This window comes from Pseudopodoces humilis, chromosome 28 (genome assembly GCF_049639895.1).
Source record: "Pseudopodoces humilis isolate 2021_Gansu_Grassland_sample_001 chromosome 28, ASM4963989v1, whole genome shotgun sequence".
In the NCBI taxonomy this organism is placed as follows: domain Eukaryota; kingdom Metazoa; phylum Chordata; class Aves; order Passeriformes; family Paridae; genus Pseudopodoces; species Pseudopodoces humilis.
Genome location: NC_142227.1, coordinates 4,115,785 through 4,143,386, shown reverse-complemented (window position 1 = coordinate 4,143,386; position 27,602 = coordinate 4,115,785). Strand labels below are relative to the sequence as shown.

Sequence of the window (27,602 nt, the reverse complement as noted above, 5' to 3'; positions counted from 1 at the left end):
GCCGCCGCACCCCGCCCCGGCCGGCCCCTCTAGCATGGTGCGGGGCCGCCGCCGCCTCGTCCTCCGGCTGCCGACATGGGCGAGAGGCTGGAGCTGCGGCTGAAGTCGCCCGTGGGAGCCGAGCCCGCCGTGTACCCCTGGCCGCTGCCCGTCTACGTGAGTATGGCCCGGCCCCGCACCTGCCCCGCGCCCTGTCAGCGCCCCCGGCCCTGCCCCGGCCCTGGCAGCCGCCGGGCGATCCCTCAGCGCCGGCCCTTCCCGGGATCCATCGGGGTGATCGCCCCTCGTGCGGGAACCCCCCCGGAGCCCCGGCCCCGGGTGCCGCCGCTGCTCGCCTGGAAGTCAAATCCCCAATTTCATTTTATAATTGGTTGACTAAACCGAAGGGCGGGGAGGAGGAGGACTGGTTAATGAAAAGTTTTCGTGTTTTCCTCGCGCTGGGCTCGTGTAACTGATTAATAACCGGTGCTGCTGCGAGCAGGGTGGAATCCAGGGATTCTGGATGGGGGAATAGCGCTTAAATTATGGATGGCCTCTGGTGGTCGTGGGGACCCCCAGGACCAGCCGCAGAGTGGGAATAAACAGCGGCCAGCGGCGGTTGTGGGTCTGGAGGCAACGCTGGTGTCCGGGGCTGCCGCCAGTCCCCTCCAGCCGTGCCCTTGGAGCTCCCCTTTTATTTATCCCGAGCAGAATTCGAGCCAGCCGCAATCCTCGTGCTTTTAAATAACGTGTCACTTGTCCTTGCTTAGCTACCGAGCGGCGTTTTTCCTTAACTTGCCCGACTTTCTCCCGAGCCCGGACGAGCGATGTGTGACCTTGATAACAATGTCCATGTTCAAATTAGTGACAATCCCACGAGAGGCGAAAGGCTCCGGGGAGGGTATTTTTGGATGTGTGTAGGCTTCCTATCAACCCTTGAGCAATTTCTCTCCCTAACTGCATGTAGCCCTTCGGAGCTCAGTTTGCAAAGGCAGAACGTCTCACTATATGTTTACTTGGCGCAGGCACTGTTGATTATCCCTGCGTTCCAGGCTGTGCTGTTGTACGTGAGCCGTTTCCCGGCGAGAACACGCTGGGACGCACAGGCTGGGGCAGCTGATACTGCTGATGTTGTTGCTCGCTTTGGCAGTCGCTTGTGTGTGAGTGATTAGGAATATATCGCTCGTGGCAGGGGGAGACGGCTGCCTGCTCCTATCTGCCGCCTGCCTTTCGGGGCTGCTGCTGTAGCCGTGCCTTTCCAAAACATCCTCCATGCAGGCTGGCGTGCTGCTGCCGGCGCGTCTCCCAGCACACACTGGTTAATCGCAGCCTTTCCTGTTTGGGCAGCTCTGTCAGTGTTGGCGGGCGCGCGCTCTGCTCAAATTGTCAGAAACTGAAAGTACAAGCGATGACCGGGTTCGGTTTTTTCCTCGCCAAATATTAACTCGTGTCTCCCCCTCCACCCCCCTCCCCGAGCGGGTTGTGTGAAGCGGAGGTTAAAGATTACGCGGGATACGGATTGTTCTGGGAGGGAGGGATGTTTTATGTCTGTTCACAGTGATTCCTACGGGCTTAAAACCCGAAAAACCGAACCTCCCCGCCCTTTATTTTAAGGGTGAAACGTGTGTTTTGCAGCATGGGAAATAAGGATTTAGTTGATTCGGGAAAGCTTGAGCAGCTGTTTTTGAGGATGGCAGAATAAATAGAATTTCTTCTCGGTTAATCAGAAACGCAGCGGATGGGGGTGGGGGGGGGAGTGTGATCCTCCCCATGTACTAAGAAACACCACAAACCCCAAACATCCTTCCATTAAACCGTCCGCTTGGCCTTGCCAGCTTTTCCAGAGTAATTCCCTTGTGGATGTTTCACCGGGAGCAGCGCAGCATCGTGCCCCGCAGCTCCGGGGAGCGGAGCGCGGCCGAGGCGTGCTCGCACACACGCACACCCCGGCGCTGGCCGCTGCTCCTGCTGAACCCTGGGGCTCTGCAAACAAATCCCTGTGTCCGTGGCAGCGCTTGGCCTGCTGACATCGTGCTCTGCTGAACTGCAGCCGCGCTTTCCCCGCGCTGGCTCGGCCCCGAGCTGCCGGGAGAGCTCGGCTCGCTTTGACGTAAGCAGAACATTTCTTAGTTTCACCGCTCGTGGTTCCGAGGAAGCAAGGTGGGATAGCTGAAGGGAGGGAAAAAAACCACGGCACACTTCAAGTTTTTATTTAGCAGCGTTATGGTTGCTTCTTGTTGGACTCTGAGATGTATTTTCCGAGGAGAGCTGGAGGGAAAGGAAACGGGGAACTCACGGTCCCGGCTGGTTATTTTTGGTGAGAGCAGCAGCAGTGGCGGGGAGTCGTCTTTCCCAACATCCGAGGCTCTGTAGTGTGAACCTGCTGCGTGCCCGGGCTCCGTGGTGTGATGTAACCCTGCCTTGAGTAACTTGACTATTTTTATGCTCTTACTACATCTCAAATTAGCGGCGTCGGTGTTGCTGCGTAGAAGGCTGGTCTCTCCTATTAATGGACGCCTGGATTAATACCGTGTCTCATTTATTGCCGGGTTGCTGCTTATTTCGTGTATAATAGGAAAAGTGGGGTCTCTCCAGACTGCTGAGTCCGGATAATAGCCCGGCTGACAACCCGGCGCTTGTTGGGATGCTAAAAGAGCCGGGGAGGCTGATGTGAAACATGTATTTCCCTTCGAGTCTAATTAGGGCCGTGGGAGGAGAGAGAGAGCGGCGGTGGTGGTGCAGCTCCAGCCTCCCACTGCCTTCCACACAAAACTGAAAGTGCGGCTCCTTCCCCCGCCTTCCGCCGCCTCAAAGGAAAGGCCACGGTGCCCTAATGAAGCCGTGGTGAGCCGTGCTGGCCGTGCCACACTGTGATGAGTAAGTTGAATAGTGCATGGTGAGTAATCTCTCCTCATGACTCACAAAATATTTTCTGATGTTGACCTCTGTTTTTGTGACTGCCCCACTTAATCAGAGCTGAAGTGAGTATACTCTTTTGTGTGCTGGTTAACTCCTCGGCTCCCACGTACCTGCCCCACTTTTTGCTCGTGCCAGGTTGTCAAGAGACCAGGGATACAGTGTTATAATTTTAATTTTGATGCTATGAAAGATACAGGCCTGGATAAAGGAAGTATTTGGCTGAGAGACTGGAGTTAATGGATCTAACTGGTCTTACATAGGCTACTGCTGGTGGGGGATGATGGCATTTTCAGTTATACTTCAAGTATTTCTCAGCATAACTTGGTATTCGTTACTTAGATCTGAAAAGTACAAGGGGTGAAGTCCCCTTATGTAGTTTTAAGACTTGCAGATATTTATTTTTTTTCCTCAGGAATTTTCTTGAAATGGTTCATTCTCTTGTCTCTGACTTTTACTATAGTTAAATTTGAATATGAATTAGGTTTAAACGTGAAGATTTTTCATTTTATACCACTGTAAGGTCTGCCTGATCTCTGAGGTGTCTCACGTTGTACTTTGAACTCTTGACAAGTTCCTGCTTAGAGTCACAGGCTGTTGTGTGTGCAGGAGGGAGAAAGAGGTGGGGATGTTGTAGAGTAGATCAGCTCTACAGTCTGGTCTGGCAGGGTTCTGCTGATAAATCTGTGGCACCAGAGAGCTGAGGAACAGGAGGTTCAGAGCTGCTGAAGCTGATAATTGTCCCCAGAATTAATGTTAGCTGAACTGCACCCTGTAGCAGCACAGAGTTGGTGAATGTGGAAAAGCCTGTTTGCAGTCTGTCAAAGAGAGGACAACACTGTGCTTCATTCATTTGCTCTCCTTAAGGCCTGCACTGCTGGGGTTGACAGAGTGATCAGTGTCAGTGCTGAGCAGGGACAGGAGGCACAGCCAGGTGCTGAGGAGGAGCCTGCTTGTGCAGGGCTGTTGTGGCAAGTCCTTTCCAGTTTTTAATGTTGCTGGGTGCAGGTCTTTTTCAGAGTGAGGCATTGCCTGGTGTGCTCTGTTCCTTGTGGGGTGGCATTCCTGTGGAAAGTGGCTGCAAGCGTCCTTGTGCATCAGGTTGTTGTGGGTTGTGTTCCCCTCTCTCTGTTTGACTTGCAAGGGCCAGGGGGTTGAGTTGTGACAGTGCTGGGAACTCCTCCTGCAGCCCCTGGGGATCCCAATAGCGTTGTACTCTGGGTATAGGATCACACAATCATGGAATGGTTTGGCTTGGAAGGGACCTTAAAGCCCATCTTGTTCCACCCCCTTCCAATATCCCAGGTTGCTCCAAGTCCTGTCCAAGCTGGCCTTGGACATGTCCAGGGGTTGGGGCAGCCACAAGTGCTCTGGGTAACCTGTGCCAGGACCTCACCACCCTCACAGCCAAGAATTACCTTCTGCCCTAGTTACCATATGGCAATACCATTTTTTTAATGTACCAATTTTACTCCCTTTTTCCAGCCTTTGACTCTGTCCCAGGAGGGGTCAATCCTGATGGTGCCACTGTGCACATCTTACTAGGGTGAGGAGGTGCCTCTGCCCTGAGCTGCTGGAGCTTAAGCCTCCAAATTAGCACCTGTGATGAGAAGTCTGGCTTGAATTATTAATTTATTTGTCTGTATTCCTCTTCCTTACTGCTGACTTTCCACTCAGCTGTGATGGCAAGAAAATTCTCATTTTCTAATTGAGTGTTGTCAGAGCATCACCCTGCACCTGGAGGTGTGTGTGTGGCTGCTATGGGAGTAATGGGATACAAGCTTCTTACTACTAGAGTTTGTACAAGTGGGAGGGTGCAGAGTGTGGGTTTTGGGTTTTTTTCCCCCTCGCTACTGTGGTGATCCAGCTGATACCATTCTGTCACCAAAGGAATGTGCTGTGTAGGGAGACCTCAAGGGCAGGGAGTGTTAAGGAAAACCACAGCCCAGCGGGGATTGTCACCTTTGAAATTAAAGATCAGCGATGGAGATGAATAACAAACCTTGTTTGAGAATTGAATCCTCTTTTTTTTGTGCGTGTCACTGAGCTTTCCTGGGAAGAGTTTCTGTGATGCCTGGCTTTGACTTCCCAGGCAGCAGGGCAGGTGTGGGAGTGCCATAGAATGGTGCTGTAGATGAATTTGGGAAGGACCCAAAGAGGAGCTGAATTGTTCCCTTAGGGTTGGAGCTGCCCTGCTGCTGAGGGTGGTCCTGTGCATCCTGCCCTCTGCCACAGATCCGTCCTGTCCTTATTCCATACCCCACTGCACTCCTGTGGGATGAGCTGATGGAAAACACGTTTTGTGTGTGCTCCTGGCTTTTCCCTGGGATCAGCCTGTGCTGGAGGGGGAAGGTGAAGCCCCCCTGATCCTCCCTGCGGTTGGGAGTGTTGGTGCCTGTGGAGCTGTGTGTGGGGCGGCTCTGGGAACGGGATCGCTGGAGAGATCTGGGCTGGAAAAAAATGTTTCAGTGTTTTGAGAGGCGGCCCCCCGCCCTACTCCGTGAAATGTGAGTCAGGGCCTGCCCGGGGCAGCCGGCCCTACAAAGGAGGCAGAGGAGGAAACTTGTTGTGCCTTTGCCAGGCCAAAACCTCCTCACCCCCTGAGTAACCGCCCAGAAATTCGGCAGCCGTGGCTGAGTCCGGGGGGTTTCCCCCCCGCTGCTGTTGATGCTGCTTATTGGGAAATGCTTGTGGGGATGACTAATCACTTAGAAAAGCTTGTCTAGCGAGGAGAGGTTTGAAGGCTTGAGCACAGTTCCGATTTCTCAGCACCTCTCTCTCTCTGTCTGCCCTCCCCACTTGTAAAAACACCTGGAGTGGGAAGAGAGCGAGCAGCGTGAAACTGGGAAATATTGACTCAGTCATTTCAAAAGCACTTGGGTTTCTCTACTGCCCAGCAGATCACAGAGTTGGCACAGTTACATCATTTTTTTCTGCCTTTTTCCCCAGTGCCAGCGGGCTCAGGGATGCGCTCTTGAGGGGCAGACGAGCCCTACAGCGTTAATTGGGCAGCACGGAGGAGCAGCTTCCTTCTGGGCTTTACCCTTTGAAGTAGAACTTGCCCTGAGTGACAATCGGTGCTTGTTCAGTTCTCAAACTCCTTTTGTTCCAAGCTCTGACCCATTGGGTACAAGATAAATCATGAGTTCAGTTAACAGACATTTTTTTTTTCCCAGTTTGAAAAGTGAAAGTTGGTCTCTTGTCTTGCATCTTAAGACCACACTAGTATTTATTTTTTTATATAACTGATTTATCTGAAAGGCAACTGTTGAAAGACAGAGTAGCTGTCCAAGACTGCTTGTTTTCCCCCTTTCATTCGTCAGCAGATGAGTGAGGATTAATGTTCCTGTCCCAGCCAAAGTTCCAGCTCAGGCAATTCAGATTTATCTACCTAAAAATTCACCCATCAGCTCCAGTTGGACACAGCACTGAAAGCTTTCAGTGTGCCAAGGGAAATCCATGCCCCCACATGCAGCTCCAGTTCTTGTTCTTCATGGCAGCCTTATTATATATGGAGATGATTATCCTTTCATGTCTCAGATACGGGACTGAATTGTGTTGCCTCTGGGAATTTAGGCAAAATATCTTACCTCTTGGTATGTGAGATTTACGGGGGATTTAATCACCCTTCTCCCCAGACGTCCATATGTCTACTTTTGTACTCTTCCTTCTTTCTTTTTCCCCTTTCTCATTGACTTGCTTTTTTTTCTTCCTGCTTTGAGTTAACCTTTAACTGTCTGATTAAAGTTTTGCACTGTAATGATCAACACAAGGACCAGGGGTAGGGTGAATTTATTTGTCCCTTGCAGTGTCTTTTATCACAGATTGATAATCATAAAGTGTCTCAACATGTTCTTGCTTCAATTATTTTCTCCTTCCTAACAGAAGGATCCACAGAAGGAGGAAAAGTTCATGTTAGGAATTGTGAACATGTTTACTTTAATGGTAATTACTAAGGACAAAACCAACACTGAAGAGAAACAAGAAATAAAACTGAATAGAAAAGTTGGCCACATGCTGCTAGAGCTATCAAATCAAGTAGGGACTATTTTTAGAGCATAGGAAGAGGGTGAGTATATTTTACAGCAGGAAATGATGGAGTTCAGAGTATTTTGGTTTGTTTCATTTCACAAGTGAATGAGAGTTTTCTAAAAACTTACACTGAAAGAACTTTGTAGTGTTGGATGAAAAGTCTAAGGAACTTCTGAAGACAGATAAATGAAGCATTGGAAAACTTTTCTGAATCAAACACTACAGATAGTTCTGAATTAAATTTCTGAGTAAAAATTAATGGGTTTTAATAGTGTTTCTTTGTTATTTTCTGGGTACTGTGAAGAGCAGTTTCCTGAGGTTTTGGCATTAATGTGTCATTTACTTCTTGCAGCTCAGCACTATTATTATTATTTGACACTAAAATTCTAACACCTGTGAGCTTTTGAGGCATCTCGTTCATTCCTCAGCTGGATTCCCTCTGAGCTGCAGGTGGTTCCCTCTGGTTCCCACATCTGTTGGCAACAAGTCCTGGGAGATCAGGTGCTGGCTCAGGGTGCCCTCCGAGCTCTGGAGCTGGGTTTGGAGTTTTTGTGGATCTTACCTTGGCTTCCATCCCTGCTTCTTACAGCAGTCATTTGAAATTCTGCAATCTGTGAAGAATACATTGTAATATTGTAGGCTCATTTTAAGTCTTTAAAGTAAAAGGTTGTGGAAATGGTTGGTGGCTGGAAGTTGATGTTTGCTGTTCAGAACCTCCACAGGATCACTGTTCTGCTACAAAAGTTGAAGCTTATAAAGGAAACCCCATATATATATATATTTTTTTTTTTTAATCTTTTTATTTTTTATTTTTTTGTACCTAACAGAACTCCATGCCCAGTGGGCTTCAGAAAGAGTACAAGGTTTTGCTGCTAATTTCAGTTATGTGGAATATTTATGTGTGTAAAATAGGAACAGAATTTCTGAGCTGTCCAAGAATGAATTATCTTTACAGAATATAAAGTGGTTGTTTGAGCTGTTGTCTCACCAGTTTTCCCTGCAGGAGATGGGGCTCAGGCTGTGCCATGAGCTTCCTCCCACCGAGGGTGTGGGAAGACCCTGGGCTTGTGAAGGAGATGGTGGCTGCTTTTGGCACGAATTTTGGGGCTGTGTGTTCATTTCTTCCCTTGAGTTCTGTGTGAAGGTTTGTTCTGGCAGTGTGGAGGATCAGAGATGTTTTGTGCTCCCCTGTACCTGCATGGATGGGGTATTTCCCTGCTAGCACAGGCTGTGGCTCCTGGGGAGGTGCCAGTTTGCAGCTGGGACATCTGCAGGTAGAAATGACTCTTGTAATCTCTGTTCCCTTGTGCCTGAGCTGCTCTCACCCTTGGAGCAGTGTTTGCGAGTTGGTCTGGTTAAAGGGAACTGAACCAAAACCCCACAAAAGTTTAGTTTTAGTTTAGGCCTCCCCTGGCTCTGCTGTGTGTGAGCACAGGCAATGCTGGCCCAGAGCAAGAGGTGACTTTTGGGGAAGTGGTGGCAGGCAGGTGGCTGGGTGGGGTTAAACTGTCTGAAATGGTGGCAGGGCTGCCTTCCTCTGTTCCAGGGAGTGAAAGCTCAGCAGTTCCCTCTGTCCCAGAATGAGCATTGCTGGGTTCTTGTGCATGTGCACATGGGATTACTAGAGCATCTGCCCAGCGCTTCCAGCTGCCTTGGTGTGGGCAGCGTGTGTCTCTGCCTAAAACTCACCTGGGAGGGGGCAGTAGGACACACCATTGCTGATTTGACCATTGTGAATTGCTGTTTTACCAAAATAATTGCATTCCCCTACGTATTTTAACATAAACATGATTTTAAACTTTTTTTTGCATAGTGGAATTACTTCTTTTGTCTGGCTCACGCTGGGGAAGCTCATCCTGCTGTGACTGTCCTGTGTGCCTCCAACAGTCCTGCAGGCTGATTGCATGTTAATGGATTGACACAGCCCCTCCTGCACGTACCAGGGGAACCATTCCCTCCTGCATCTGTGCAGTGTCCGTAGCAACAGTTGGGATTGCTGTGTGGAAAGGCAAAACTGTGTGTGGTTGAAGTAGCAGCAGTGAAAGTGCAATCCCTGTTGCAACCACACTAAATGATTATCCAGAGCAGTTTGGATCTTCTTTCCCAATGCCTGTTTCCTTTGTTAGTTTATTTTGGCTCTTGGGCCAACCCTTTCTTTTCATTTAAATGTTCTTATGTAGCCATTAAGGAGGCCATAGTGACCACCATGTTTTACATTTGGTTTTGTGTGACAGTAACTTAGAAACTACTGAAACTACCTCAGGCTCTGCCTCCTGCTGTGTGAGAGATGGGCTTCCAAATGCAGTCTTGGGAGCTCTTCCTTCCCTTGTCTTTTCTTCCTTGAAACTGGGATGAAAACTATGGATACAAGGTGTTCTCTGCAGGAGATCTCTTTTTATACATTCTAATAAAAATGTATTCTTGTGAATGTCCTTGTGCTTTCTTGATTAAGGCAATGACAGTAATTGGGTGGTTCAAAGGAGACTCTTGGTCCTTGTCTGTCTAGGTAAGAAAAATTGTGCTATGGTTGTTGCTATGGAAGCTAAAATAGCACTATCTTGATTTGGGATAAAATCTGGTAATATTAAACTGAATCTCGCTATCCAATATGGAATACTGCATGGAGCTGGCTTTCCCTTACTCAAGGTTTAACTGGTATTTGAAGACAAGGCAAACACCTTAATATGCAAAGTGGTGGAAGGCAGAGCTGGCAGGACATGGAACCCAAGATCTTCCCTTCACTGAGCAGCTCCTGGTGCTGCAGTGGCTGGAAGAGCTTTGGCTTTTCACAGACTCTTGTGACTCCTGTGTTCAGGTGTGCTGGCCATGGATGTGCTCTGGGCAGGGGGACTGTGCTGGTGGATCTCCCTAGGTGGGTTAAATGAAATTAAACCCTGTGGGAAGAGGAACACAAACTTCTGACAGGCTGAAATCCTTGGTTTGTGAGGGCATCCTTGTGCCTCGCAGAATGCTGGATCTTTCCTGGCTCAAGGGAAGCTGCAGCTGCAGTGGCTCATGTTGCCTTTCCTGGTGTCCAGAGAAACCCTTATCATCCTCCCCAGATGGAGGGAAGTGAGGGCCTTGAAAGAAGCACTTGTCCCACCAGCCTTCTGCAAGATTGATTGGCTTTTCCTAATCCATCTTTTTGATCTCTGCTAACCATCTTGTCTGCAGCTGTAACATCCTCTCCTTTGGATTTATGGACTGCTGCCTGGGGAGAGAGAGCTGCCACTGCAGGCAACCAAGCTGTTGTTTAAACCCAGGGGCTGGTGGGACTGACCTCTTTTGTTTTGCGAGTTAAATGGGTCGTGTGGAGATCAGAACTTGGCAAATCCGAATGACTTCTGTTAATCCATGAGTGGGGTCAGTGTTCAGGATTTGGGAGGAGGAGCTGTGTTACTTTGGAGTGCTGGGAGTGTATCCAGACAGGGTCATTAAAAGGTACACAAGTGTTGCCATTGATTTATTTGAAACTGCCTTGTTTCAGCTTTGGTTTTCACACATCTGGTGGACAGGGGAAAGCTGTAGGAGATCTGTCCTTCCTGCTCTGCCCCTGCTTGACCACAGCTGCTTTTCACATTTCTGAAGAGCTGCTTTGGTCACCTGGGCTGTTTTTAGGGGAGGAAGCGTGGTCTGGGGAGACAGAACTGGCTCTAAAAGGGCAAGGGTTGCTTTGGTGTGGGTCTGTTGAGTCTGGGCAGCCAAAGCCGTGCCCAGAAATGTTCCTGCCTATGAAGAGGAGATAAAGGGTCATAAAAGTCTGTGTGGTGCTGGGAGAGTCAAAGAATGAAGGGATCTGAGCTGTATTTATTTTTATTTTTTTTCTCTCCAAGAACTTATCCAGGTTTTTAAACCATTTGTCCACTGCTCAGGTCTGCAGGCTTTTTGGGCCACCTTTTCACTACCTGTGCTGTGTAGATGATCAGATCTCACAAAGATCTCACTTTCAGAGAATCATGGAATCCCAGATTTGGGTTGGAAGGGACCTTAGACTCATCCAGTCCCACCCCATGCCATGGGCAGGGACCCCTTCCACTATCCCAGGGTGCTCCAAGCCCTGTTCAGCCTGGATGAGGTGTAAGTTGGCATGTGGGGAAATAAGATTTAGAATAATATGGTGTTTACCCTCAAGCCCGAATTTAGGCTTACCCCAAGGCTAAGCACAGTTTTGTAAGAAGAATCCAAATAAAAAAAGTTGTAAATTTGGAAGGGTGCTTGGGGTGGTGTTCCTTGCTCCAGGCAGCGCTGGCTGCCCAATTTAACTGAACAAGTTCTTTGTGTTTGAGGATGGAAACCAGAACATTTAAAACTGTTGCTTTAGGTTATAGATTCACTTTAGACTATGGTTTGTTTCACTGAGGGATAACTGTTCTGTACAAACACACCCAGGAGTCTGGGATATGGTACTGGAACACAGAATTAAATCAAAATCTTGCCATTTAAGTATCTTAAGGGATGTTAATTTGAAAATTTGATGTAACCAAAGCAGCCACACCTGGAGGAGGGAGGTAGGGCTTTGTATTCAGGGAGAGAATCACAAACTGTTCCAATAACCAGCTTGTAACAAAAATGTTGCAAACTCTAATTTATATCTTACCTTGCTCTTGTAGAAATTTCTGATTTGGTTGTTTCTAGTAGAATTTGGTGTTTTGTGGAACAAAGTTGTGCACAGATAACTGAGCTGTGGCTGGTGCTGATCCTGTCGCACACTGATCTCTGTATATAATATGTGTTACTGGGGCTGCTTTAGTTTTCTCGCCCTGGTGCCAGAGGAAAAGCTGTGAGTGCTGCTGAGTCCTGGAATATCCTGAGCTGGAAAGGACCCTCAGGGATGATCAGTGCAGCCCCTGGCCCTGCCCAGACCCCCCAACAAGCCCACCCTGAGCATCCCTGAGAGCGCTGTCCAAACGCTCCTGGAGCTCTGGCAGCCTTGGGGCTGGGCCCATTCCCTGGGGAGCCTGGGCAGTGCCCAGTGCACTGACTTCTGGTCATACTGGTGATTTTTAAATTTGTGTTAACAAACAAAGAATGTGATTATAGAAAAATATAATGGTTGCTTCAGTATACAAATTTGGAAAGAGCTTTTGGGCACTGTCTTATTTGGCTTCCAAATCACATATTAGGGCTTCTTGTATCTGCAAGATACAAAAGGTGTTTTTCATGAGGAGGTGAAGGGAAAGCTTGAACTCTTAAAAATTTCTCTGTGGTCCAGCCTCAATGGCCTGAAGGGCGAGAGGAGTTGGTGTCTGTAGGAGGGCTCAGCTCTGTATGTGTGGGACAGGAGCTCTGTGTGCTGGGGGCACTGGTGTGCTCAGAGTTCCAGCAGTGGGGTGTTCCTGGCTCCAGACTCCTGTGCTCAGAGTTGTAGGAACATGTGGCGGGAGAAACCTGTTGTAAGAATTGCAAGTGTGAAGCTGTTCAGTCGTGCTGGCTGGAACTGTACTCCAGTGTTTTCCATAAAATGTTGGATGCTCTTTGAAGTGACTTTTGAGAAAGTGTCTGCTTTCTTTCTGTTACTTTTCCAATTAAATATCTTGGCAGAAACTATTGAACTTTCTCTGGGAACTCACGTTTCAATTTAAAATTCAGCATTTAGGTTGAAGACAGAACTCTGTGAAAAGTTCAGCTGGAGAGGGGTTGGCTGCAACAATTCAATGTGTGTTTAACTTCAGTTTGTTTTAAACTTATTGTGAAGAGCTTTGGGCAGCCTCAATAATTACTGCAGACTGCAACTCCTTACTTTAAATACTTTCCACATTAAAGAGATAAGGGTGATTGTGAAAAGCTTCCATTTATGTGGCTCAGAAGATTCCAAGGGCCTCTCAGACGACATAAATACAGGAACATTGGAAAGTACACCCAGGCCAGGAGCAGCACGTAGTGTGCTCCATCCCCTCCAGTGCAGGGAGGAGGGAGGGAGGGAGAGCAGCCTGGAGAGGAGGAGGGTGAATGGAGCTGCTCTTTGTGACAGGGAGCACCGTGGTGGCATCATCTCATCTCGTGACTGGGAACAGAACACAGAGGCTGCTTGAGCCTCAGCCAAAAGGCTTCTGCACGCGGGATTCCAGGATTGATGGAGCCTGTGGGAGGCTCTTCCCCAGGAGGTTCCACTGCCAAAGCCCTGTGGGTGTCAGAGTCCAGCACGACACACGAGCACAACCTGTCTGCAACCTGAGTCATGGGCACTGCAGCTGGGAAAAATAATACAAAACACCTGAACTGAGCCAAAAACCCCAAACTCAGAGCCATGGCTGAACTGGAGAAGCTTCAGGCCGCCTTTGGGGGTGCAGGGTAAGGTTGATCAGGCTGCTGGTGCTGCAGCAGAGCCATCAGGGATCACCATCCATCCTCCCAAGCTGCTGGATTTGGTGTTCATCCCCTGGGGCTCCGAAGGGTTAAAGCTGCTGCTCTGAGCTCTGGTGTGTGTCCCAGTGAACCAGTGCATCTGCTTGGGATTCTGATGGCAGAGCCTGGAGCAGGGTCAGGATTTGAGGGGTTTGGAGGCTGATAAGAGAGGCTGGAGCAGGATCAGGGGTTTGGGGAGTTTGGAAGATCCATGGCAGAGGCTGGAGCAGGATCAGGGGTTTGGGGGGGGTTTCTATTCCATTTGCCTTTTGGTTGCCTCAGACTCCCTCTCTGAGCCAGTTGCCTGAGCACAGATGTGATGCCTGTTGCTCTTCAGTGTCTTTTCTGATTAAATCATGCAACCATAGTGATGAAATGGGGCTGTAAGTTTCTCTAGGAAAAGGGAAGCTGCTCTGTATTCCCTTCAGATATGTTTCCCTTTTCCCTAGCCAGCTCTGCTTTGAAGAAATGTAGGAGATCCTACTGGGTTTTTATATTTTTATTTTCTATTTATTTTTTAATTTTTTAAAATTTTTTATTTTTTAAATTTTTTTTTTGCGAGACTTGAGACCTTGGGAGCTTCTCTGCTCAGCCAAAGTCTGTTAGACAGCAAAGTAAACTTGGGAAGTGTTTCAGCATGGGAAGTTCAGCAGCAGTAGATGTGGAACTGCTTTGGATTTCTTTATTCCTAGATAATGTCACAAACTAAGTCAAAAGCCCCTTCTGCCTGGAGTTTCCATGTGAGGTTGTGCAAAGTCACTTAAATTGGCTGATCTGTAGTTGTAGATGTGAATTGTGATTTATTATTATGATTTTTTAGATTGATTTTTTTACTTTTTAATCCAAGACAGAAGAATATGTTAATTAGAAATTTTTTGTCACTTATAGGGGTGACATGAAGACCTGTAGGACAAGGGGTCTCTATGTGCTCTGCTCACACTGCAAGTGTCCAGCCCCAGCAGTGGGGAGTAGGATTTCCTCCCAGGAAATGGTTATATCAGAATAAGCCTGAATTCACTTTTCCGGTATAATGTGCTTATGTTGATAAAGCAAATTCTGACTCTGCAGGAAGACAGTTTTTACTGGGAGAGCTGGATCAGCCCAGGGGGGCTCTGCTGGGATAATTCTGCATGGAGTGAAACGTGAACATTTCTGGGGGATGTTTATGGATGAGCTGCTGTCCTGGGTTATTCTTACACTTGGTAGATAAGAAATGAGAAGAAAGAGAAGTTCTCCTCCCTCCTTGTGCCCTCCTTTCAGTGCACAGAGAAAAGAGAAGAGAACACACTCTTTTATTTGTGCGCTGAGAGGCAGGAGCAGGTTTTAGTTTGGTTGTTTCCCTTGGTTTCTAGGCCAAGATTTATCAAAAGAATTACCTGACATTCCTTGGAGACTGGATTATGGATGCTGCTGTTTTCTGTAGGGTTTGGGCTGTCTCAGACTGGAGGAAACACAGCCCCAGATCTATTCTGTGATGTTTGGGGTGCTGCTGTGGCAGCAGTGAGCTGTTAAATGTGGCCAAGGCAGTGCTGGGCTCCAGGCTCTGTGTGTTCCATCCCAAGTGTCCTGGCTACTGTTGTTGGCTGTTTTTCCTTCTCCATGTTGTAACTGGGATGATTTGGTTTTCTTGCCTTAGTGTTCTGCATGACTCCTAGATTTGGAGTTAACTTTTTGTCATCTGAAAAGTAGAGCTTTTTTCTGGTAAAATACCGTTCTCTGTTTAATTTAAATTCTTTAAGTTCTATTTTAATTTTAAAATAAATCAAATTAATTAAAGTTCTATTTTAATTTAAAAACCAATCTAATTTAATCTAATTTTCTTTAAGTCCTATTTTAAAATAGCTTTAGTGCAGAATACCAGACTGGTTTGGGTTAGAAGGCACCTTAAATATAATTTAGATTCATCTTCCACCATCCCAGGCTGCTCCAAGCCCCCTCCAGCCTGGCCTTGGACACTGCCAGGGATCCAGGGGCAGCCACAGCTGCTCTGGGCACCTTGTGCCAGGGCCTGCCCACCCTCCCAGCCAACAATTCCTTCCCAATATCCCATCTAACTCTTCCTTCTGTAAGTGGGAAGCCATTCCCTCTTGTCCTGTCACTAACTCCACATATTAAAATTTCCTCTGCCTCCTGTTTGTGAGCTGCTTTAAGGCACTGGAAGGATGGCAGACCTCAGAAGTTCTTGCCTGTTTGTCCATCTGTCCTGAGATTTTTAACCAGGCATCAAAAGGGCTGTGTACAGGTTTCTTGGAATGAGAACTTGGCTGATCCCAAGTATGTGAACTGGTTATACAAGGGAAAGTATGTTTCCTCCTAAAAAATAGAAAAGCTGAGATACTGTTGGAAAATGTTTCCATTTGACTCAGATCATGTCCTTCCAGGTCTTGAAAATGAGATAATCCAGTCATTTTCTCTCATCAACTGTCAGTGGTTTTCTTATTCCCTTCCCTTCCTTCCCCTGCCTCCAGTCCTCTCCTTTGTTACCTGTCTCTGCCCTTTGCTACAGAATTTCCCCTGGTAACTCTACAGAAATGTCATTGCTGCAGCACAAGACAAGGGAAATGATTTGAGGCAGCCTTTGCACTTGTATTTCTGGAAGGGCTGTAGATACAAGACTTCTGATTAAAAGGTCAAAGCCACTTGCAGAAACAAATGTCTAAATATTACCCCAGCTTTGTGCAGATGGACTCTGGTAACTAAGGCTTCACAAGCTGGATACATCAGTGTGTGTAAGGAACTCCTGTGGCTTCCCTAAAATAGAACTTTATTTGTACAATGGTGCATATAAATGCAGCTCCAAGGGCTCTTTTTAGCATGCATTTGTAATAATTTGCTAAACCCACTTGCACTTCTGTTGTTCCTGAATAAACCCCTAAATTAAATCAACAAACCTCTATGTCTCACCCTGGTGTGGATGTATGATGCTCAAGGTTTGGGTTTCAGTTCATGAGCAGGGCTGCATATCCAGGCCTTTTTCTGTGTGCTCTGAGGGTGTTTTTGCTGTTCCCACAGTTTATTGGATGCTTTATTTTAGGAAGCCATTCCCTGTGTGAGAATCTCACTGCCCATCTGGAGCTGGGAGCCTGTGCCAGCTGCTGGGCCAAGGGAATCAGCTGTTCATTGGGAACTTTCAGTCAAGTACCTGCTGCATCCCAATAATCCCCAAAGGCTTCAGTCACATAATCCCCAGCCACGCGGTCCCTGACTGCAGGGAATGACAGAGAAACAACTAGAATGACAGTTCCTTCATATCAATCAGAGACACTTGAAAAATTTATTTCTTTAAGCTTTATTTTTTCTTAGAGGGCTCATTTTGATGGTTTTTAATGGGTGGAATTCAATGACTCCTTTCCCAGTATGCTTGGCACCTGTATCCTCTGAACCACTGTGATTGCTGTAAACTCCTGACAAACAGCACCTGACATGTCTTTTTTTTATTTAATTTCAGGACAAACACCATGATGCTGCTCATGAAATTATTGAGACAATTCGGTAAGTGATTGGTGCAGCCTGGCTGGGACCCTTCCTGTGCCTCTCTGCAGCTCTGGGAAGGGATGTCTGGAGTCAGGAGATGCAGCAGCAGGGCAGCAGTTACCATTTAGCAGCTCTGAGTTATTTTCAAAGCTGAATTCGCTGCAATACAGAGCTCCCTGCCAAATAGATTTTGTTTTATCTTGCTATATTCCATTCTGTTTGAACAGAGTTAAAAATGAGTGATGGTGTTCAGCTTTAGTGGCAGTTTGTATTTGAGCTTTGGACAGACAAGGTTAAAGAAATATCCTTGGCTTGATGTGTTATGTCCTGGTCTTGCCTCTGCCCACCCTCTCTGTTTCCCCTGTTGCTGTGATCTTGCAGCATTTGGGTTGTTTGGCAATGATCTCCCTGTAGCATTCCTCTTAATCCTGCTGATAGAGTTGGAACAGCGTGGGGAAAATGGGAGGATAAAGGTGAAAGACAACTGTGAGAAGCAGAAAGTCAGAGGATTTCCCAACACAGGCTCTCAGGACGTGACTTGCTGTTATTTCAGCAGGATTAGGAAGGGACTTGCCAAAGAACAACTTTTAATAAATGCTACACGAATTCCCCAAACACCTGAGGGATGAGGATGAGTTATCCCCATTACAAAGCTGTTCTTGTTAACTGTTTTAGATCCTTACATGCTGCCCTTGGCTCAGCTCGAGGCTGTGTCTGCAGCAGGTTTTAATGCTTGGGTAGTGCAGATACAGGTGAGGGAGGAGGTGCTTTACCTGTAGAATCACCTGATCTCAATTTAGTCACATATGGCAAAGGTGGTAGTGAGCCTTGTGTGCTCCCAGTGTGAGTGTGAGAGAGCCAAATGCTTGATAACATCGCTCACTCTCATGAAATCAGAGCATTACCCATGGTCTGGGGTGGCAGAGGATGTGGAATAAGGCTGGAGCTGAAAATTTTTCTCGTAAAGGAGTTTCTTTTCCTATCTACAAAACACTGCCACTGGTGCTGCCAGTTTGCTTGGACTGGTGGGGATAAGATCCTGTGCCTTGGGGTGAGGAGAAGGCCCTTTCCAAGGGAGCTTGGGCTGGAGGGGGTGGCTGGAGTTGTTGGTGCTTTCTGAGCTGGAGGCAGAGGGAAGCTGTCTTAGGAACCAGTTGGGTCAAATAAAGTTTCACAACTGTGTTTTAAGCAAGGTTGGTGTGAACTCAGTGTCAGAAGCTCTCGTGCTGCCTTTGCCTTGTGCAAAGTGCCCACAGTGTTGTTGTGAAAGTGGTGGGTGAGAGAATGCAAGGAAGCCTTTATCTCATCAGGCAGTGGAATCATGGAATATCCCAAGCTGGAAGGGACAGAAGGATCAAGCTGCTGGTAGGCAGTTGTTGATGGCCTGTTCCTGTGATTTAAGGGTAAGAAGTTTGCAGGGAGAGCCCTGGTGCGTTTAGGGGAGATGGGAGATGCCAGAAGAGGGAAAGCCATACATGTCCAAGTTCTGGTTTTCACTGGCCTGTGTAGTTATTAACCATGTGTGAATCAGCCAGAAGGAACAGAACTGTTGGAACTTTAGTCCTTTTCTTTTTTTCTCCCACCATTTTAACAGTGAAGAATGGAACAAAGTTCACAAGGAAGAAATTCTGGGATTCCTATTGGAGTTCATCCTGGGATGTGGGGTTTTTTGATGCTGACAGTGCTTTCCAATTTGATATTTGTGGAAGAAAGTGTGTGCAAAGCTTCTGTGGCTTTTAAATTGCCTTTGAAGGGAATTAATCTTCCTCCATTCCACAAGTGAATCTCTCTCCTATGAGCTGCCATTGTCAGATGCACTGCAAGTGGGCATGTGCTTTCCCTTTCTGATGGCCACAACACACAGGGCTGTATTAATTCAGAGTAACAAAGGGGTCTTTTATCAAAATAACTCCTAAAAATGTGCTTTGGTTGGGTGTGAGAGGTGTAAGAACAGTTTAGACACTCCATAGAGGAGAATATCCTGGCAGTCCTGTTGGTGACAGGGTTTTTGGGTTGCTGTGGGAAATGTCTTCTTCAGCTTTGTCAAAGCTTCCTGCAGCATCAGAATTCTTTGGAAATTCTGCACTTCTGCATTTTATGTTAGATTAACATCAGCCATGACTTTGAGTATTTTTAGACACGTGGAATACATTTATCACCTCATTTTGAAGCTTTATGCTCCTGCCAGTGTCTACAGGCATCTTGCTGTTTATTCAGTACAAATGTGAACTGTTGCAGTTTCTCATGATGTCTGCCTTATTTCTAACAATGCTGTGAGCTCCCAGGGCTGCTGCAGTATCCTCTCTTCATGTAAAGCAGTCCAGAATGGAGACAAATCACACTTAATTGGCAATACCTCTATTCATTATTTCTTCTTTCCTTCCAGGTGGGTCTGTGAAGAAATCCCAGATCTCAAGCTTGCCATGGAAAACTATGTTTTAATTGACTATGATACAAAAAGGTGAGAGGAATGTTTTTGTTCCCAGCAGGAGTTCAGGCCAGCACGGGGTGTAGTGAACCAGTGTGTAACTGGTTATTCTTAGACACTACCAACTGAAGTTTTCTCTCAGAACTGGCTTCAGGCTCTGCCGGAGTTATTTTGGTAGGAAATGTGTAACAGCAACATTGGCAAAGGCAGTTGGATTAAGGACATAATTGGAAACTCCACACAGCTCCAGTGCAGCTCTGCTGTACATTGAATTACTCACTGTGAAACAATGATCGGTATCTGCGCCCTTGGAGTGCAGCCAGGGTGGGACTCTCAATGGCAGTGAGGTTCCTACTCCTGTAGTAACCAGGAATTCCTGCTCACAGCAGGGCATGGCAGAGCTGGGTGTCAGTGGAAGCTGCACCTTCTCCTCCCTCCCCTTCCTGCTGGATGGGGGCTGAATTAAAAGTTGAAATTCCTAGCAGTGTTACGGGCACTTGGAGGGGTTCTGAGGTGCCTCAGTTACATGGGAATTCTTACCCACAAGCAGTTCAGAATGAATGTCTCTCATGGGATATTCCCCTCCTGGCTGGGAGAGGCAGATCCTGACCTGTGGTGTGTCTGTGGAGAGTTCTGAGATTCTGTGCATGGACTTGGCTCTACTGAGACTGGGAAAAGGGAGGATGCTCAAGCTGCAGTTTACAAAAAACTCCCTGGTTGCCTTCATGGGAAAGACTGAATTTATCCAAGTCCACAGAATGACTAAACTGTTAGAAGAAAATTTACAGATGAAACTGCATTGCTGTGAGTAGAATCACAAAATATCCAGAGGTGGATCCCTCAGGGATCATCAGTGCAGCCCTGGCCCTGCCCAGACCCCCCAACAAGCCCACCCTGAGCATCCCTGAGAGCGCTGTCCAAACGCTCCTGGAGCTCTGGCAGCCTTGGGACCAGGACCATTCCCTGTTCAGTGCCCCAGCACTCTTGGGGGGAAGAACATTTCCCAAACCTCCCCAGCACCAGATGCTTCTGTCATGATCTGCTGAAGTTATTTCTTCCTCTTCTCTCAATTTTCAATTGTTTCACTGCAAGGCTTGTTAGTCCCTGTATTCCTCCTGGAAAATTCAAAAAGAGTAATCAAGGTCAAGCATCCCTTGTCATTAAAATCCATTAATGTGGATTTGTGGATTACTCACAGCAACTGCATTACTGTAATTTTGTGGTTCTGGCATCCTCAGTTTCACTGGGGATCATCAGTGTGGTTGGCAGCAATGCTGAATAAAAGTGAAACCCCTCTGTTCCCTGAAGTCACCCCCCACTACCTTCCTGCAGCTTTTTAAGGAAGTAATGAATTTGAATTCTAGTAATGATTTTTTTCTTCCTTCGAAAAAATTTGTTAGAAAAATCACTGGCAGCAGATGGGCTGAGCCAAGGATGTGAAGGGGAAGCAGCAGGTTATGGAAATGCAGACAAACCCTGTTGCAGCCTCTTGCTTCTCCCAGCATGGAAACAAACACAGGCAGCTGGAAGCTTGGAATGGAATGGGCAGAGCTCATGGGAGAGGTGTCCTGGACAGTGTAGTGACCCTGAGGATCACAAGAGACTGAAGTGTCCCTTGGATGTCCCTTGGCCTCTCCATCCCTTCCCAGCTTTGGGAGTGCCTGTGGTTTAATGGTGTCGCTCCTGTAACTCCTTGTATTGTTTGTGCTGCTCTTTGTGGGTCTGGTTATGTAACAACTGATGTTCCCAGGAATATACTTTCTTTCCTGGCCTGAGATGAATTGATTTAATCCTCTCAGTTTGTGTCATTAGGGCATCTGCCTGGTCTGCCAGTAATCCCAGGCAGCCCATGGAGCAATCCCCAGGCTTTCCTGATGGGTGATGTTTTAGGCTGTGTTCTGGCCCTGCCTGCATTTTCAGTCCCAGAGTAAATTTCTGGAAAAGCATCTGCTTGTCTCAGGACTGATTATCATGGAGAGATGACGGCAAAAAGGAGAAAAATGTACAGACCTCTTAAATTTCTGTCCATCTGAAAATATGGAGAAGAGGTTCTGAGAATACAGCACTTTATCAGGAAAAGGGCTGTACTCAAAACATGACTTATAATAAAGCAACTAATATTATTTGTCATGTACTCCTGGTCTGATGAGGATTTTATTTAAAGGAAACAAAGTCTTAAATCTATGTATGTAATTACATATTCTGAGAGAAACAAACCCCAAATACCTACTAGGCAAGAGGATGGAAAAGCCCAAGGTTTTCCCTTTGAAGCTGCCTGTTTTGAGCTGCCCCTGTGTTCTCCCCTCAGCTTTGAGAGCATGCAGAGACTGTGTGACAAATACAACCGAGCCATCGACAGCATCCACCAGTTGGTAAGTGCTGAATTTGGGCCCTGCCATGGTTTTTGTGTGCCACCTTTGAATTCAGGTAGGGAAGAGCAGCAGAAAGCTGTGACTGACTCAGTGCTGCATTTTACCTGTTCCTGTAGCATCAGCAATAGCCAGCACTTCCAGGTTTTTGGGGGCTTGAGCTTGGTATTAAACTTATTTTCTTGATCACAACTGAGCAGTCAAGGAGTTAGTATTGGAGAGACATTCTTACAGAAAGAAAGGGAATTAAACACCACTTTTTGTTCCCAAATTCAGAGCTGTTGCTCTTCCTTGTGCACTTCTGGCACTGTTATTTTGGCACTTGGAAATAGCTGACTTGCCTTTAGGGGGAAGGAAAGGTTTATCTGCATTTAACACAGGGATTTCTCATATGGATTGACTTTTGCACAGGGAAATCTGTGACTTATGGGTACTTAAATAATCCATATGAACTCTCCTGTGTGTTGTGGAAATGATCCATGGCTTAGGAATTTCCTTGCCATAGTTCAGCTGCTCTGGCCTGTGGGATCACTGGCTAAAGTAGAATGTAATCTCTTTTCAGGCCAATTTAATGAGCTTTTTGGTTCTCTTACCCCCAGAAAAGGTTGAACTGGAGGAAGCAAAACATGAGCAATGAGTAATGTTACTATTCTCCTTAATTTGAAAGCATAGGTGGATTTTTTTCTCTGCTGTGCTTATGGGAATTATTTGAAATATGCAATATTATGGCAACAAGCCTTTTTTTCTGGGATTTTCTTAATTTTTTGGGCCTTAAAAACTTGTATTTATTTGGATTCAGGCACCATCATGTCTATGTTGGTTAATAGCTAAATATTAGCAGTTATTCAGCATTTGCAGTTGCTATCTGAACTGGCAAACCTGATGGGTTTATTTTTTTCCTTCCCATCTGAATCTCACAGGAGTGTTTAGGATAGATCCTGGAATCACCCTTTTTTTGTTTGTTTTTATCAAAGGGAGAGGTAAACATTTTTAAAACTTAACTTTTATGCTTAGGATGGGTATTTTTCTGAAGCAGAAAGGAAGCTTGATTTCCATCTCTTTCCTGCCACTCCCTGTCTGAGTGTATCTGATCCCTCCCTCCCATGTGACAGCTCCTGGAGCAAAATTAACCTGTTTTTGTGTTGACAGTCAACATCGGTTCAGTGAGGATAGCACAGAAAAAAGAAGTGAACAAACATTTACACCCTCCCCAACTCTATTCAGTGCTGTGATTTACATTGCCAATTATTTTTTTGCATCTGTTTAAATTCCCCTTTATCACCTGTGAAATTAACTGTTAACTGAAGTGTGACAAAGTGCAGAGCACCTGCTGGTGTGCAATTTCTGCAGTGTCACAGAATGATTTGCTTTGGGAGGGACTTTAAAGCCCATCCAACCCCACCCCTGCCATGGCAGGGACACCTTCCACCATCCCAGGCTGCTCCAAGCCCCATCCAGCCTGGCCTTGGACACTGCCAGGGATCCAGGGGCAGCCCCAGCTGCTCTGGGCACCCTGTGCCAGGGCCTGCCCACCCTCCCAGCCAACAATTCCTTCCCAATATCCCATCCAGCCCTGCCCTCTGGCAGTGGGAGCCATTCCCTGTGTCCTGTCCCTCCAGGCCTTGTCCCCAGTCCCTCTCCAGCTCTCCTGGAGCCCCTTTAGGCCCTGCAAGGGGCTCTGAGCTCTCCCTGGAGCCTTCTCTTCTCCAGGTGAGCACCCCCAGCTCTCCCAGCCTGGCTCCAGCTCCGTTCCCTGTTTTTATCTTTAAGGAGCACCTGCAGCCCAAGCTGAGGGTGAGGGGCTGGGAGGGGACTGTCCCTCATTCCTCAGATGGGTTTGGTGGCACTTCCTTGTCCCCATAGTGGGTTCACACCCTGTCCCTGCCCCTGCTGTCCCCTGCAGTGGAAGGGGACGACGCAGCCCATGAAGCTGAACACGCGTCCCTCCAACGGGCTCCTGAGGCACATCCTGCAGCAGGTCTACAACCACTCGGTCACAGACCCTGAGAAACTCAACAACTACGAGCCCTTCTCCCCTGAGGTCTACGGAGAAACTTCCTTTGACTTGGTGGCCCAAATGATCGATGAGATTAAAATGACAGAGGATGATTTGTTCGTTGACTTGGGCAGTGGTAAGTGACCAATAACTGCTTTTTTTCTTTGCTCTTTGTACTTTAAAAAACCCCATATTTGGGAAGTAACCCAGAAGTACAGATTGTGTTACAGGATAAGCATCTTTTCTAGATAATCCCCAAAGATGCTCCTGCTTTTTATGCCAGGATTAAATGGACCAAACAAACACCCCAGACCTCTTTTCTGGTGGCAGTGAAATATCAGCCTGCAGTGCAATAAACCCTTTATACCCTTTGTTTGTGTTGGTATTTTGGATATACTTGTGAAGAAGCAGCAATGTTAAAAATCATGTTTGACCCATAAACTTGCATTCCTAAGGATTCATCTGTTTTCACTGGATTTGCTTTATGCCCTTCGTATCTGAAAATGGGATTTCTTGACCCTTCCCATGTGAAACACTTGGTGTGGAATCTGAAAATGAAGGGTTTTTTGCCTCTGTCTTGTCAGTGTGTCAAAAAAGCTTTCATAGTTTACTTGAACAGTTGTGAAACCCCACAAAATCTAACCAACAACTGCAACAGAGTTTTAAAAGGAAATCGATGTTTCTGGTTGGTGAGGAAACCAGGTATGACTCAAGCACATGTGCAACAGAGATACTGAGTAAGAAGATAATGTTCTTTTTCTTGGTAAAATCTGGTTCAGAACAGAGTAATAAAAGGAGTAATAAGAATTTCCACTCTTGCTTAATGTGTTCCGAAGTTTTAACACATTTAGATCCAAACAAGTATGTGTGATACAGGACTTCAGGGGAAAAAAAATATTTTTTCAAAATTATATTTTAAATTTGAAAGTACTTAAATGTTTAAATATTAAACAGTTACATATAAATGCTCAATATTTATATATGTTATACATAATAAAATAATAGATTGTAGAATAATTAAATATTTAATAATATACTATTAAAATGTATATAAAATATATTAACATATTCTAAAAAATAAAATATAATAGGTACTTAAATATATAAAATATAATTATATATTATATGAATATCTTTCTTGCCCCTGCTTTCTTTGTCAGTGGGACTGACTGAAATTTCCTGTCAGGCACTGATGTTCAGATGAGACCTTTAGAAAGACATCAGAGCTGAGAAACTCTTTTCCATCTGGAGGGAAACAAAATCTCCATAGATTCTCACAATTGTTTGTCCAGGAAGGTTAAAGAAGATCATATCTGGGGCCCTGGAGTGCTGCAGGTTGGGTCACAGGCCCATGTCAGACACTTTAATCTGCTATCCTCAGAAAGAAATCAGATGTTTCTCGCTCTGACCTCAGGGCTGAGCAGCACCAGGGGAGTGGGAACAGCTCTGGGAATTCCCAATGCCTGCAGTGTGCATTCCAGCTGGGAATGTCAGACCCCTGGCAGCTGAACCTGCCCTCAGCCCAGTCCCACAGTTCCCCTGTGTTTTTCTGTGTGCACTTTGCTCTAAAATCTTCTCTCCCTTGGCAGTGGTTTTGCTGGAAGTGCTCTCAGCTGTGGGGTTTTTGTTCCCTGCAGGTGTGGGGCAGGTGGTGCTTCAAGTGGCTGCAGCCACAAACTGCAAACATCACTACGGAGTGGAGAAAGCTGATATTCCAGCCAAGTACGCTGAGGTGAGTGAGCCTGGGCCGTGCCTGCAGGACTCACTGCTGCTCCGTGACCAGAGCTGTGCTGCAAGAAAAGCAGAATTTCTGCCCTGCTGGACTTCTGCTTCTCAGAGCAGTCAGTCCTGCAGCAGTGAAATATCAGCCTGCAATACAAGGATGTGCTGGAGGAAAGAAGTGTGTCCAGTCTGGAGTGTTGAGAAGGAACATTGGCATTTTTCTAGGGTGATGTCAAGCCCTGAAAGCTCTTTTAACAATAATGCCATTGCCTGTTCAAAAGGGAGTAGTGCAGTATAAGCTTCACCCAAATACCTGCAGTCATTTTGTGTCTGGAATGGCTCTAATGCAGCTCCCCGAGGCCACAGCATGCAGCAAATCCAGGAATAAATTCACCAAACAATTTGTTCTTAAATATTTTAAGGGCCATGTGTCTGCCTGTGGTGATGGTGCCCCTTTTTCAGTTATTAAACCACCAGAAGTTCCTCCTGAGGCCTGTGCTGGGTGTCTGCTGTGTAACTGCTTAGGAGGCACCTTAGTGAGAAAAAACATAAAATGGCCTGAAGCTGAAGTAGGGGAGATTTAGATTAGAGATCAGGAAAGAATTCTCTGCTGTGAGGGTGGCACAGGGTACCCAGAGCAGCTGTGGCTGCTCCTGCATCCCTGCAAGTGCCCAAGGCCAGGCTGGAAAGGGCTTGGAGCAGCCTGGGACAGTGGGAGGTGTCCCATGGCAGGGGATGGAACTAACTGATATTTAAGGTCCCTTCCAACCCAAACCATTCCATGATTGTTTGATAATGTTGAGTCAGGCTTCTTTAGTCAGGTTTCCTTATACTTCTAATTCTGTGCCAATGGGACACACACAGATGATGAGTTCAAGGCAGCTGGGAGGCCACAAGTACACAGGGAAGGTCAGTCATGTCTTACCACAAGAAGTTTGCTTTTTTCAGTAGTCTGAACAGAAACTGATCCCTCTGAATTGTCAAAACACAGATTCAGCCTGAACAGGCTGGAAAATTATCCCTCATGGAGGGAGGGGATAAATGAAACTCTTTGATCCTTCTTTTCAGTGATGTGGGCAATAAATGCATAAGGACAGTGGTGAGGCTGATCAGTCAAGGACCTAAAAATCCACTTTGTTTCCTCTGCCAGGATTCAGTGGAATTTTTTACCTGGAGGGCTCTGCAGTCCCTCTGTGTGAACATCCTGGTTTTACATTGGAGCATTTACAAGGCCAGGAACCCCCTCTGTGTTTGCCATTAAACTTAAAGATCGGCTTTATAAGGGAAAGTGAAATTCTCTCACTAATACCCCTTCCTGTCACTGTGCAAACACAAAGCTTTGGTGAAAACAGCAAACAAAAGAGTGACCCACAAATGGAGCATTAGAGGTAGTCAGTGCTGGGGTACATCAGTGTCACAAGTCTTCCATGAGATTACTGGTGAACAAAATGCTCTGGATTATTTCCCTGCTTAAATCCTGTCAATTTAACAACCAAGGAGCTGCTGCAGTGTCAGAGTGTGTGGAGCTGCCTTGTGCCTCTATTAGGGTCCAGTTATCCTCCAATTATTTGTGGAAGAAGTTGGGTTGAGTTTCCAGTTAAATTGGCTGTGACACCACATGTCTGGGTGCCATGATAGCAGTACCCAGATAATAGATGGATAATGGAATTTGAAGAGCTTCACCTAAAGAGGAAGAATGTTATGGATTTGTTTTAATGAAGTTGCCTTAATAAATTAAAATGTAAGTTCATACATGAAAATACTGAAGATTTTTGGGTTCTCCTGCTCAGCTTTGGTGTGCTTTTCAGCATAAAACATGCCTGTCAGCACACACAGTTTTGTTGAGCTGCTGATGGAGCAGCTGACCAGCCATCAGCTTGAGTTGTCAATGGGATCAGAATTTCTGCTGGGCTTCTCACACAGAACCCCGGAATAGCTGGTGTTGGAAGGGACCTCTGGCAGAGTCACCTGGAGCAGGTGACACAGGAATGGGTCCAGGGAGGGAGACTCACCTTTTTGGGTCAAAACCTAAAGATCAGCTGGGGTCAAGCTGCTGGAAAAGTGGTGATGGGGATGTGTGAGGCACTGAGCTGTCTGGATATGGGATTTTGTTCCTTTCTGCCTTTGGACAACAGAAAATAGCAGAGCCCTCCCTCCTCTGCAGCCCTGCTGTGTTTGGGTGCAGTTTGAAGCACTCCCAGTTGCTGTGGGAAGCAGGATTCTCCCTCTGCTGCTGGCACGCTTTGCCTGCTGTTTTCTGCCTTCTCAGTGACCCCAGCAGACCTGGCTTTGTCCTGGTTGTCCCTTTGCTGCCTGGGTTTAGGCTGGGCTGCACCCGCCT

The 27,602-nt window shown here is 46.7% G+C and overlaps 1 protein-coding gene across 9 annotated transcripts in view; it reads left to right on the top strand.

Annotated features, from left to right (window-relative positions):
- The window catches only part of DOT1L (DOT1 like histone lysine methyltransferase), a 71,116-nt gene continuing 43,514 nt past the window's right edge, over positions 1-27,602 (top strand). For 7 of the 9 annotated variants that reach the window (XR_001332032.2, XM_014260079.2, XM_014260078.2 and 4 more), the window contains exons 1-6: positions 1-156; positions 16,721-16,764; positions 19,133-19,207; positions 21,483-21,546; positions 23,447-23,675; positions 25,177-25,271. Coding sequence is in view for 8 of the 9 variants with exons in the window: in XM_014260079.2 (XP_014115554.1) it covers positions 76-156; positions 16,721-16,764; positions 19,133-19,207; positions 21,483-21,546; positions 23,447-23,675; positions 25,177-25,271 (588 nt within the window). In the remaining variant the exon portion in view is untranslated. Of the gene's footprint in view, positions 157-2,699; positions 2,876-16,720; positions 16,765-19,132; positions 19,208-21,482; positions 21,547-23,446; positions 23,676-25,176; positions 25,272-27,602 lie in introns of those variants that run through there. The other 2 variants (XM_088067882.1, XM_088067883.1) reach the window with 2 other exon arrangements.